Source organism: Augochlora pura, chromosome 3, assembly GCF_028453695.1.
Source record: "Augochlora pura isolate Apur16 chromosome 3, APUR_v2.2.1, whole genome shotgun sequence".
NCBI classification, from domain to species: Eukaryota; Metazoa; Arthropoda; class Insecta; order Hymenoptera; family Halictidae; genus Augochlora; species Augochlora pura.
Window position 1 is genome coordinate 29820971 of NC_135774.1, and position 13833 is coordinate 29834803.

General features: G+C 50.6%; 1 protein-coding gene across 2 annotated transcripts in view; it reads right to left on the bottom strand.

The window, feature by feature from the left end:
• The window catches only part of Ance-3 (angiotensin-converting enzyme Ance-3), a 49848-nt gene continuing 36015 nt past the window's right edge, over positions 1-13833 (bottom strand). For both annotated transcript variants that reach the window (XM_078177334.1, XM_078177335.1), the window contains exons 12-13: positions 5420-5586; positions 1-1372 (exon numbers count right to left, since the gene is read on the bottom strand). In XM_078177334.1, the coding sequence (XP_078033460.1) occupies positions 1215-1372; positions 5420-5586 (325 nt within the window). In that variant the 3' untranslated portion in view covers positions 1-1214. The remainder of the gene's footprint in view (positions 1373-5419; positions 5587-13833) is intronic.

Genomic DNA, 13833 nt, shown 5'->3' on the forward strand with positions numbered 1-13833 from the left:
TCATGAAAAAGTCAAATTTTATTTCGATGTCAAAGAAAAATTACAATTTTTTACATTCGAGATCCTCAGATTCCTCTCGCGATATTGTAATATAAAAATTGCAACAATCCTGCAATATGACAACGAAGCGACTCTGAAATACCATCTCCGTTCCTGTCTTCTCTGCTGCATGAATTCTTCCGCACAGTAGAATTTCACGATAAAAAAACATCCATGTACAACGCAATATATTTTATGAAAACTGTATGATTTTGGTAAACAAGATGACCGCAGCTTCCGTGATGAAGCTGCGGCCGTGGCGATGATAACGCTATAAACTGTATTTACACTATGGACACGCGAATGAATATTCCCGGACCGTTCACACAGAGCGTTGCAGTTTGCTGCATTTCCTGCAGCGACGTTCGGGATCGCGCTCGCGCGTCTGTTTTCGCGGAAAACGTCGCGCCGGCGATTACAAGGCGGCGGAACAGCGAAGGATGCTCGCGCCCGGACAATTGCCGCTTAATTAGAAGTCCGGCCCGTCCAAACTCGACAATTTACTGTTAAACTAATAATGGATACTTGGCGGCAACGATGGGCCTCGCTAAGCTAAGCACGTCGCTTAGCGCAGCCGCTCGGTCGGAATGGATCCGCCTCGAAGATTTCCCAATCGTTCACTAATTATCTTAACAGTAATTAGATTGCCGGCGACCGCAAAAAAAACGTCCTCGAGAAACGAAATCGTCCGGCGCGCGATTTTTCATGGAACGAAAGAAGCGAACGACGAACGATGAACTAAGAAGCGATCCGATGAGAAATCATTTCGGATAAACGCGATCGTTTTCTTCAATCGATCGATCAAACCGGAATGATTTCCGACGGAATCGCGAGCGAAACCCGGACCGCAAATTGCCGCGCGGACTCGGCGCAAGATCCATCGGTCCGGTTGACTCGACAAAGTCCCGCCGCGGATTCCATTTGATTCGCGCGGATCCGACTAATGTGGCCATCGATCAATCGCTAAACGGTTCGATTAGCATAAATATCCGCGGTCCGTGGCGGCGGCGACGACAGAGCTGAAACGCGACGAGCAGCCGATCCGAACGGAACCGTCGCAGGCGTCCGTGATTTATCGCGGACCATTATTTCTGGAGGATCCGTGGAGGCTCGCCCGTTTTCCGGTCCGGGGGCGAAAGGGAGGCGTGAAACGGCGTGGTCCCCCCCGGTCACGGCTAGAGGCCGCCGGCAGATATCGTCATCAGCAACCCGACGATCCATGGGAGCAGCACGGTGATCGAGCACGTGGCGGTGGTCCCGGCGCCGTTGTAGAACCCGCTCCCGTAGACCTGCAGCCCGGCGGTCTCGATGCTGCGCTTGCAGTAATCCCCGTCTGCAATTTCAACCGGGATTCATGGTATACCAGAGTAGGATTCCCGTTATCGGACCACGGTTATCGTTATTACACCAATGAACGGTTTTACAATGATGACGGCCGCGTGGGAGGGGCTCCCCCCCTCCCCATAGCGGAGCGGGTGCGAATTACGGAGCCGTGAGGCTTCGATGGGGATGATTGTGCGGGACAATAAGCGTGAGAAGCGGCACGAGGGCGTGAGGAGATGTTACTGAAATAGACTGACATGGAAAAATTAGGATGCGCGCGGTGAGAGAATTTTTTATTGCGCTGCCGGTTGACGACCCTTAACCGCAGCTGTGATTTTTATCCGTAAAGCGTAACTTCCGGGCTGGGGATTTTTTAAACAGCGTGCCAAGACATCTTACAGCGTTAGAAAAATAATCTTATATAGGAAATTTGGAGTTATGCGGTGGTAGAATTTTTTAAGGGCAAGGGGTTGATATCCTCGACCGTATTTGCCCTTTTAATCCGTCGATCGGAGTCGTGAGAAATTGAGAGACACTTTAAAGCATTTATCTTGATTGCAACCAGTGCCGGTGAACATTGTAGCGGCTAGAATTGCCGGTACATGACTCGCGGAACGGACCTAAACGTTCGCCACTTACCTCTCCGCGAATGTTACTGTCTCTCGCAGCCAAGAGAACATGCTGTAGAGATCGAGAGATCGTTTGCTTTAAGGCAATGTATAACAAACGGGCCATTCTAAAATCCCGTGATTTCAATCGGCATGAACAAAAAGTGATTCATATATACAGCGATCGGAGCAAAGGCGAGACCGGCGGTGATCGGTCTCGGTTTCGTTCGAGAAATCGGTTCGATAAACTGTCCCTTGCGTCACGGATCATCGAGGAAAAATCGGGGCTCGGACCGCGAGCGGCATTGATATTCTTAGCTCGAGACGACGTCGATAATTCACCACTTCCTCGCCAGTGCAAATCAACGAAGATCGCTGAAAAATTGCTGCTCCGATACTCGACGAGCGATGTATCGACGTGAGAAGAACTCAATGGACCGGGATTACGCGTTTGTTATTGATACATATATCAGCCGCGGTGTGGAATACCGTGAAAGGTCGCGACCTCGATTCCTCGGCGAGCAAACGAAATGGAAAGGGTAGAACCGAAAGAGAAATTATACAACCGGTCTCCGCCCGCGATTTCTTTCTGTTCGGCTGGTGTCACGTACATCTGTGCTTTCCATCGCGATCGCTTCTCGGAAGCGATTCATTTTTCCCGGCCAGCGTCGCCGAAACGATTTCCTTTCACGCCGCCGTCGGTCACGCTATTTCTACCGGATCGGCCAATTTCTCATTCCGCCGATTTCTTATTCCAATGAGCGATAAATTTCTCGCAATAAAGTCGCCCCGAGTAACACCGTGATCTGTTCGCTCGAATAAAGATAAACACCTTGTCCACGCCGTTTTGAATAAAACATGACGATTATTCATAGCGCTCGCCCGCCGATCGTTAATCAAAGTCCGTTTCTGAGTCGATCGTCCCGGACACGAGGCTGAAACACGTTCGCGTCCGGTGACGATAGACGAATCATTGAGGCGCATCAATCCATCGGTGAAATAATTTTTTCATCGAGCGTGCGCATGTCGCTGCATCGCATGGTGCACCGTGCAAGGGGAAACGAGAGTCGAATCGCCGAACGTGTCTCACGACACGGCGTCGTTTTCTCTCTACCGATCCCGCGATCTCTCTCTCCCTATCTTTCTCTTTCTCTTCCTCTCGCCCGTTCTCTACGTCATGCTCGCGTTCGTTTCACTCCGATTTCGCAATTCGCCAGTCCCACGGAGGCCGGAGCTTCGCCGAGGAGGCCCGTCAGGGAGCATTTTGCGTTTTATGGCAGAAATAATGACGCGTTACGTGGTCCCAAGGCATCAAGCTTCCTCGAGACACACCATCGAGTCGTCTGGAAAATCAGTCTTGACCGATGCATTCGCCCCCTGAGTAGCAGAGATTGAACACCGCGAGCAGAGAATGATCCATCAAATCGTCAGCTCGTTAGATAATCGGTCGATTAATGGCCATTTCGCAAAGCGATCTCCTCGGGATAAATGCTTGTGAATGTCGGAACGAGAACACCTTTCTTCTTTGCGTTTATGATCGAATTGTAGCCGGGCGAAGTTGCTGACGTCAATGAGACTTTATTGTGACATAACCGAGGACTTTGACGCTGAATAAACGCGGTCTTTGATTAGTGTGAGAATATAGAAATTACGCGGACTTTTAGTTCCTTACTTAATCGTTTCAATTTGTTCCCGACAATTCGGTAATATTTCTAAATTGTTTAAATAGCAATGGAAGGAGATACTTTCTGTATACTAACGACATAACTTTTATAAAACGAAACAACTTCTGCTGAATCAGTAACATTCCATTTATCATTTCCAGTTGACTGGAATTATTAACTTCTAAATTGTTTAAACATCACTGGAAGGCGATACTTTCTGTATACTAACGACATAAGTTTTATAAAACGAAACAACTTCTGCTAAATTTGTAACCGTCTATTTATCATTTCCAGTCGACTGGAATTATTAACGATGGAAAGGCATTTCTAATTAGCTGCAATTGCGGACGTTTGCCGGAATCACCGTGGAAGATTGCTGTTTCGTACAAGTAGGTTCCGCAGCACAATTATCGCCGCGAAGAGATCGCTTCCTCTTCCTCGGATCATTTCCGATCGATCGGACGTTTGACAGGAAAGATCCAATGCCGCGAATTCGCGAGAATGATCTACGACGATCTCGACGATTTCGCAAGCCGCGACATTCCCGCGCGAATTTGACAGGCGGAGGATCCGCGCGGCGATCGTGGCACCTCGCGGCGGGCCGTAAGTCAGCCGAGTGTCGTCACACAATGAATATTTGTAGCGCTCGACGGTAACTGGCACGTGGGAACTGCAACCTTCAATCTGTTACGGTAGGAAGTTGCATAATTTGTAACGAGTTACGATGAAAGGCGGGCGCGCGGCCGAGCCGATACAGCCGCGCGAGCGAGCACACCGAGAGCCGGGTATTATGCCGCGATCGGCCGCGGTGTCACGTGAATCGGTTCCTTGTTTCCGTCTAATTGCCCGGGGAAAAAATCGCTTGTCTCGTTCGAGAATCGAGCGAACCGCTCGCCTGGAAATGGTACTCGGACGCGGAATTGGAAAGCAGCCGCGCCAACGAAAGCGAGAACTGTCTCCTTTCCTCGGCCGCGTTACTGGCTGCCCCGCATCTTTAGCCGGTAATTATCTCGTCGAGATCGATAACCGAGTCTTCTGACTTCCTTCAGTAATCTATCAGAGCTGGTTTGGAAGGATCATCCCTTGAAGAAGAAAGGATTTTTCTCTATTTGATCTCCGGAGGCTAGAAATGTCGCCAGTCTGGTTAGGAGACTATACTTGACATACCTTCTCATTAGACAAATCAAGAGAATAATTGTCTCATCTTGATACGATTTTCTACGGATTTATGGCAAAGCAGATAAGAAGAATTTTCACTGATGAATATACTGCATGGAAAGTAAAAACTGTTTAAATTGTGATTTAAAGCTCTCCTCAGAAAGAATCTGTTACAGATTAGTGAATAAAATGGAAATCTAAGTTACCGTCTTCGAAAAACAGCTTCGTAAGAATTTACGTCGACGATATTTCCACTAACGAGACAGATTTGTGCAATGCCGTCCTCGAATTGCGAAAATGCTCGATAAGTAGCTTCTCGAATCAGCGGTCCGCGTGGAACGTCTCCGCCCGATCGACGTGAAAACGAGCCCCCCTCGTGAAAGCATGCAGAAGCAAGGACTTACTTGGCCGAAAGTGAATCGCGCAGAGAGCGCGGGGTGTATGTCAGCAGGTCCGAGTGGTGCGCTGGTCGTCGACCATGACCCCGAGCCGATTGGCCGAAACTCGAGCGAAAATACTCACGGCCGTCGAAAGGAGAACAGGTCAGGATCTTCGGGAGCGGTTTGTCAAGAGGATCGAAGCGGGCCAGGGAGGGCGACTAAAAATACCGGGGAGCTAGTTTCTCACCGTAAGACCAGCCGACGACGTCCCCGGTTCTCAGGTTCTCCGTTCTCAGCCAATCTTCGAGTGGCCTGAAGTACTCCCTGAGCGCGGACGCGTCCAATCTGCCCTCGCCGATGGCTTCTTCAAGCGTCTGCTGCCACGGCGCCGAAGACCCCTTCTCCATCAGCCTCCTACGACAGAAAACAATGCCTTGCGGTTCGAGTTTTTTTTTTTACGTCGCACCGACGGCCGCGGCCGAACACGCCTAGTTTTCTTGGACATCGCCGACCAAGAATTGATAGACGATATTCACGATGCGATGAATTTTTATTTTATACAGTCAAGCGATAAAATATAAATTAAATCAGGGTGCTAAAATTATCATTAATAAGATGTCTGACAATATATAAAATAGTGAAAACGTAGGAACTAATAGGATTTAGGTAATAATTATTTGAAGTGGAACATAAATACCAGAATTCTCGTAACTAATATATTAAACCTAATATTGAATTTAATTAATACAATTTAATTTTTAATTCTCGATTAAACCTAATATAAATTAGACAAGTATAATTACTTTGTGCCCAAAATTTCGACAGTTAATTTTACTCAATGTAGTCTGAAAATATAGGCGTTTCGTTCCACTGTGCGGCAATCACAGAGAAAAGCGCTCTCTTTCTCCCGGCGTACGCTGTTATTCAAATCGCGCGAGTCGTTTCCCGAGCGTTGTTAGGCCCCCCGGACGAGGGGGATCGCTCTCTCGGTTGCGACACGCGGCACCTCGCGCAACAATGAAAAACCGACGGAAAATCGACGGGAGGGAGAGAAAGAACTGGAACAAGAGAAAAATAAAGGAGCCGGCAACGATAACGAGCTTCCCTTTCTTTCCGCGGCGATGCTAATTAGGCTATCTTTGGCAATCGGCTCGCCGCGGTTCGGAGGCGTTCGAGCGCGGCACCTATCCACGGCTCCTCCGGGGGGTGTGTCACAACCCGGGACCTCTCGGTTTCCATGCGGACACGACGTCGAGCCGCGCGGGATGCATCGTGCATAGATTAGATCGATCCGCGATGCACGGCACACTTTTTTTTCTTCTCCCCCCTGAACTCGCCGCTTCTTTCCATGGGAGGCTCCTCGCGTTCTTTTGTTCGCCGCTTCGCGTCAGTTCCGAGATTCGCGGGGTCGATTGCCAGGTGAACTGGCCAGGATAACGAGGCAGCGGTTCGTTCAGACAAAGCGGTTCGTCGTTCGGCAGAGGAGATTATCGAGCTTCCCAGAAATTTGCGTGGGACTTTCCGCGTTCTTTCGTCAGGCGTTCCGTTGGACTAAAATATGCCATAATTCCGTTGGACTAAAATATAGCATATGGAAAATGTGCTATATTTTCTTGAATCAGATGACTGAAATCTACAAACCGGCAAAATTTCCAAAAGACTAGCACTGTCCTAGCCAAAGCTAGGAAACTTGGTTTCCATTCGACGATTAATTTAATTTGGAAATTTCGAAAAGTCCATTCGAATGCCGCGGCAGGAGACCGAGTTTGATCCCCCGGCTATCGGATGCTGGTCCGGTTAGCTTCCGCTTCTGTTTCCGTGTAACAAGGCTAGTTGACAGTGTAGGCCGTTTGTCGTCCGACTAATTTCCACATCGATCGCCGCGTAATTCCATCATCGCCGGAGCCGCAAGCTTGCCGAGCCGGCAATCTGGTCGTGCCTGGGCTAAGATAATGCTCGCTTCGATCCGAACCTGCTACTCCCACGCGAGTACTATAGCTCGGCTCCGCTCGGCTCGGTAGTTATGGGCATCACTGTCGTCATCGCGGTGAAACTCGCCGGCGCTCGCCTTTTCCAGTCCTCCGCGAACGGGACGGGTTCTGCTCCGATGACGATGGGCGTGTGATCGGTCCCACTTCTATCGCTTCTAATTGTGTCTTTGTTGCACCTTGCTCAACCGGGCCCGCCGCGACGAACAATCGAGGAAACTGGATTGAATTATTCGGTTCTCACTGGGGCAGCCGAGCCACCGTAGAACTCTCCTTTGAAAAATCCTCGCAACGAGTCGTGTTTCCGTGAGAATCCGTCGTCGACCCGCCTGGCGGGGGGAAAAGCGGTCCCTCCAGCTTCCACCTCGGCTTCGATGTTTTTCTCGAAAACGAAGTCTCGGAGCGCGCCGCCCGATCGATGTTAATTACAGCACTGAAACTCGTCGCGGCGATTCAATTAACTTCGCCGGGGAACGATTCCCGGAGCTTCCTCAACGTTTCGCTCGGCCCTTATCGACGTCTGCCGGACAATCTAATATCTCAAAGCGTGCCTCAATTAATTTTAATTACCGCGGATGTTAAAGCCGGTCGCGATCTACTACGGTCTCGCCGCGAAAATGCCTCTCCGTCGTCCCGATCGCCGCTGCCATTTTCGCCGATGACGTTCGTCGTTCGCATCGGACGCAGGCCATTCCTGGCAGAGCGGCATCGATGACGAGAAGCCTCGAAGGCACCCCGTCAATTAATTTCCATCGGCGGCGAATCTGGATCGGAGGATCGAGAGTGAACGTTAACGGAAAGGTCGTCGATCTCGCCGGATCGGTCCGCCGATCGAAAGGAACCGCGTTCGAAAACCGTCGATCTCGAGGGAAATAGAGCACGTGGACGAATCGGTAAGCACGAACATGGAAACGCTTAGGCCGAGCACGGCCGGCTGGGAGCAATAAAGAAGTTCGTTACGCGGTCCCGATGGATCGACGCGGATCACCTGGCGACCGTTTCGCCGATCGTTCGATCGCAACGATCTCTCGTTAAGCCCGGGGAACGCCGGGACCCCCGGCATATTGGAGAGAACCTTCGGCGGGATTTTACGGCGGAAACTGCGTCGCAAGAAAAATCGTAAGCGAGGCCCATTACGTGATTCGGTTTACGTCCTCGTTTCACCGTTATCCGAGCTTCTTTCTCCGGCGACGTAACCCCTTTCCATTTTCTCAATTTCTCTCCGCTCCCCTCCTTCCTCCTCCTTGTTCCCCGCGTCGGGTGACACACCGGTGGATCCCGTGATCTCTGCATCGAGCGTTGTGCAAGCGCCGTCGCATCGGAATTTATCCTTTTATTCGCGCGTCGCCTCGCCAACGCGAAACACGGGACTGCGGTTATATTAAACTCGGCTGTCCGGTCTGCCTTGTATTCGTTATGGACGAGATTGACTTGCTTCGATAAAGACTCAATATCAATATTATTATTATTATTAATAATATTATTATTAATAATATTATTTTTATTATTATTACTATTCACTGATGATAATATTATCTATATAATCTGGAATAAACGAAACAGAAATTTCTAGAGGAATCTAGTATTTCTTATTTCTCTTCGTCAATTATGATAAATTGTTTAATGAAATTAAAATAAGTCGTGTTTGTTCTACTTAGGAATCATTATTGCAATGATATGACAAGATTAAGAATCCCGGAGATTTGGAAACCGAGCTCGACGTAATTAGAACAATTGTTAATTATTAATAAAACACATATAATAACATATTATTAATGAGATATATAATAATAATTATTATTAAAACAATTAAACCGAGTGCGAGCATAATTATCCGCAAAAATGATGGACTGCGGCTGGAAAATAATTTCAATCTCTTGGTTTTGACGACGAAGAGCATTAGAGAACACTTGATCAAGGAGAAGATTAAGATTTATCGGAACACTGAGAAATTAACGTGGCGCCAGTTCCCGACGCATAATTCTAACGCATTCTCATTTGCCTGCGCTATTCCCGGGCGAGATCGGCCTCTGGGAAAGTAACCTTCGGTTTCGATTTCCTCGGGCGGCAGCGTGCCTTTTTGCGGCCATTACGCAACGGACGGGCCCTTCTATACAAAAAGACAGTGGCTGGATCGGGCCACGCAATTCCGGGAACCGCTTATCGAAAGCGGTAATTGACCGTCGATGGCATTAAGCCGTGACGCAACCGATTTTTTGGGAAAGTGGTCCGACAGGAGGCCGTTCTCCGGCGACTTCCGGTTCCTAGGGCCGCGCGGGCGGTAAACGGGCGGTAAACGGGCGGTAAACGGGCCCCGTGGGAATCGGGCTCGGTCCAGCGAAAACCATTTCGATATGCTCGCCCCGATGCAATTTATATCGGGGCCGGTGGATTTCCGGTGGCTCGCGCCGGCGAAATCGCCACTTTCCTGCCCCGAGCGGCCCGGTATTTCGCAACGCGGGATGCTGGCCGCCCGATTACAGCCGTCCGACGCGTTCACGGGGTTCCGACCGAGTTTGTTTGCTTGTGGGAAAGCTGATGGTCACGGTGAAAGAGCCGGACAATGCCGCGTCGGCGTCCGTTTCCTTGGCGCTTTGCACTTTTGTATCGGTTCTACAATGTTGTTGGGAATTTCACCGCCCGTGTACGCGGCTGCGTTGGCTTAAGGAGATACGGCCTTTATGCGGCGGACGAGTAGAACAACCTAGAAACTGCTTTTTGTCGGACGTGCGATCGAGCTTCGCTGCGCCGACATAGGCGCAATTATTTCGCTGTGATTGAGCCGTAGATGAACGATTAGACAATTCCGTAAGTTCCTTGCGTCAAAATCTACATTTTCCTGAACGTCATAAAACACTGAATTTACTAAAAGAGACCGTCGCGCGTTGTTCCATAAGAATGACAAGACTAGACCGAGTTAGACATTTTTATTACAATTTATATTTTTGAATTAAGAAATCTGTTCCACCGTTTCCTATAAAAGAGTCTCGATAATGTATATACAATTTCCAAACAAAAAATGTGAAGTCGGTCAAGACGATCGGCATGGTCTGTCTAGTCTTAACGAGCCGAACTTTCGGAACAATAGGTTCCGCCAGGATTTTTGCAACTGCCGGCCAACTAATTATCGCGCGCGCGTCTTTACGAGCCGTGCGCGGCGCGTGTTTCTGCGATTTCGCAGCGTCGATCGTCCATCATTTCGCGCGGCCTTCCACGGCATTCGATTTCCCGCGAGGCAGTCGATAGCAGCGACGCTGCACATCTCTTGCCCAACTTGGCGCTCTCGACGCGCGAAACCCGTCGTCGTGCTCCATTGTTCGGCGGCGGATCACGAGAGCGCCCGGTTAAGGTTCGCGGCAAAATCCGCGTCGGAATGGGCACGGTGGTAGTCACGACGCCTAACGTCTACGGGGGCCCCCGCGTTCGGTTCTACGGTGTTTTTTTAAGGGTGAACCCTGACTCATTACCGACGGGTGCCCGTGTCTACTGTGGGAAACGCGTGTCATTTGACTTCGAGGGCCACGGGTTTTGCACGACGCCGGTGCCAGCGTTTGCGGTCGCTCCGGGTAGAGCCTTCGTTACACGACGGAGACCTTGAAGGGGCCCGTCAACCGGCGCGAACTATACCCGGCCCCGATTCTTTCTATCATTATCGGAAAAACGACGCTGGTTTTCCACGCGGCGCGGCGCGGCGCGGCGACGGCGGCGGTTTGCGCAACCGCGACGAGCCGCTTTCGAAAGACGTAGCCCGGCCGTGTTTCGTCCGTCCAAGGCCGGCGATTTGCATGAATTTCGATGCTCGATCCCCGGTTAATCGCCGTAGTTTAATGCCGGCCGGACCCAGGTATCTCGCATCTCCCGCGATTTATGCGGTCCGCAGCTACGAATGAATTCCCTACGGTCCTTGGATCGGATTTGCCGAAATATGGTCCCTGCCTGCCTGCATCCCACGACCTTGATCTCTACATAATTTTCCTTGCGGGCGTTGTTTAAACAGGGCCAACCCTCTCTGATGCAGATAGGTATAATTTGTACATTTTTTCACGGGTAATTATTCGGTCGAGAGTTTATAGCTTTCGTAATATGTCCAATCGATCTTGCGAAAGAAGATCATAATCTTGAAGATCAAGGCCGAATCGTGCTAGAAATTTTGATCATCCCAGATCCGACCACAGATATCTAAACAATGAATGGGACTACCAAACGGCGCGAATTTATGATACGAACGTAAATGCGAGTTCCAGCTTTTATCGAAGTAAAAATCACACCTTCTCGCGTTACGCGGCGGCGGCGGATATGGTAAATCGGGACGAGAGGAGCGAAGTCGCGGCGGCCGAGGCGGATGGGAAAAGCGCGTTCGACCCGCATAATCGCTGGGAAACGCGATAATCCGTCCGGTTCGCATTCAGGAATTAATCGAGCGCCGGTTAATCAAACGTAGTGAATGAAAAACATTTGCATGGAAATCCGCGTTCCGCTCGAATACCGGCAGGGACGAATAACGACGGGCGGCGGCGTTAACACGGCCATTATTCTCGAATCATTGCAGCGGGCGAAAAAGCAGCCGGACAGAAAGATGGAATTAGCATTCGCTCGAAATGCTAATGGGGCCGCGCCGCGCGCGCGTTCCGTTCCAGGAAGCTGGAATCGTATCGACAAGCCTCTCTCCCTCTCTCTCTCTCTCTTCCTCTCTCTCCCTTCGCGGCAACATCGTTTCTCAACTCTGACTGGAGCGCTGCTTTTTCCTCGGGCCGCGAGTAAAGTTACACGGCCCGCGAAACGGAAGTGCGACGCGTAACAAGTCGGCGCTCGGCTCCGCTCAGCTCCGCGCGCGCAACGGCCCCGAGTTTCTTCTACGACACACGCGCGCGCGTTCTTTGCGGTCCGGATCGCTTTCGTAACGTGCCGGCCGAGCGAGCGGAGGCCTAGACCTAACCCAGATCGCAGGAAGTTGTCCGTTTTGGAAGCGCGCCAGACAGATTGCGATCAATCGATCCGCGCCTAGCCCCGTTTCGCCGCGATTCGATCCGGTTCCGGTCGATCCGTCGAAACCTTCTCCCAACTCCTCGCCGATTTTTCCCAGCCTTTGTAATTCGTCGAGAGCGGAGATCGTTCCTGAAATCGTCCGACGCGTTCGCGCGCGAAATCTTGAGCATCGGACCTCGAAAATTATGCGTATGTTTACGGGATCGTAGGAGGATTGTGCAACCGGGGAAAGTTCGTCTCCGGAATATTATTGACGACCGAGAGCGGACGGGACGCTTGTAATTTCATAAGTATCTGTCGTCCACCTACCGGCCGGGGTCCTAAGCGAATGTTAATTTTTAGACAATATTTAGCGCTATCTGAAACGTTTCATTATGGGCCGAGCAAATTACGAGACACCGTCCACGGACAGCAGCATTTCGTCAGACGATTTCTGCACATTTCTTGTCGGCGTGATCGCTGTCCAAATATTTATGACCCGCGCCGCCGCGTGTCGGAGAAGATTGTTTAATGAAATTTCCTGCTCGGTGGAATTACCTAATCGAAATTCCGGCGATACGGAATTTTGTAATAGAGGAACACGTGGCCGCTGGTCGTACGGCGTTCCGGCTCGATTTCACGGCTTCTCGGACGCTGGACGTTCTAGTGTCCTTTGATTACGCTGATTATGCACATTTCGTAACCGTGGAACGAGGCGCGACGACAGGGTGAACAACGATCTCCCGTACACAGTCGGATGACGACGCTGAATGATCGAGCATTATGCTCGCGTAATTTCTCTGCTTTAGGAATTCTACGCGAGATCGTCCGATAGGGAGGATTTATGGCCGCTGGAGGGTATGGCGATTGATTCGCTTGTTTCTTGCGGTTGATTCAAATGACAAGGAGAGCGAGAGCGAGAGAGAGAGAGAGAAGAGAGAGGTGAGCAAGTGCTACGATTTAATCGGGCGAGATTTTCCGGTCGACTCGCGATTTTAATTAAATTGCTGCCCGAGAACCGGAGCCAATGATATCGATATCCGGCGGGTCGGATCGGTGGGCGTAGGAGGCCCCGTCAGAAAATCGAGAGACGGACGCCAGATTGGCAAGAGAAATTGCGGAACCGAACAAAGGTTTCCCTCTCGTTGACCCAGATAACAGAGAGACTACCGGAGATTGTCAAGGGAGGCGATCCGATCGCCGCCGGATCGATATAATACGCCTCGGACCGCTCGACCCGATCGTTGAATACCGTATTTTCAATCGGCCGCGAGCACTGTTTGCCTTGTATTCGTCCGCGGCGTTCCTCGAAGGGTATCCTCCGCTCGAAAATATTCCGGGATCCTTGGGAACTCCCTTTGTCGAGCGCGGATCACCGCGGACGCCGCGGACGGCGCGCCGGCCTCCGCAATTTGCGATCACCTTCGCCGGAACCCACGTTCCTCCGCATCCCAACACGCTCGTCCGCCCGTCGGTCCGTTAATTGCGACTGCCAGAAAAATGTCAAACAACGATTGACACGAGCCATTAACTCGTACACTGTTATTTTAACCCTCGGCTCGCTGTTTTTTCTTCTCTTTTTTTTCTGGTGCCCTACAAACGGCCCGCGCAGTCCTCGCGATTTACCGATTACCCAACCGCGCGTCATTTGTTGCGGTCCATTTACTCTTTTCGCTTATGTCGCGTTAATGGACAGCCTCAGAAAGAA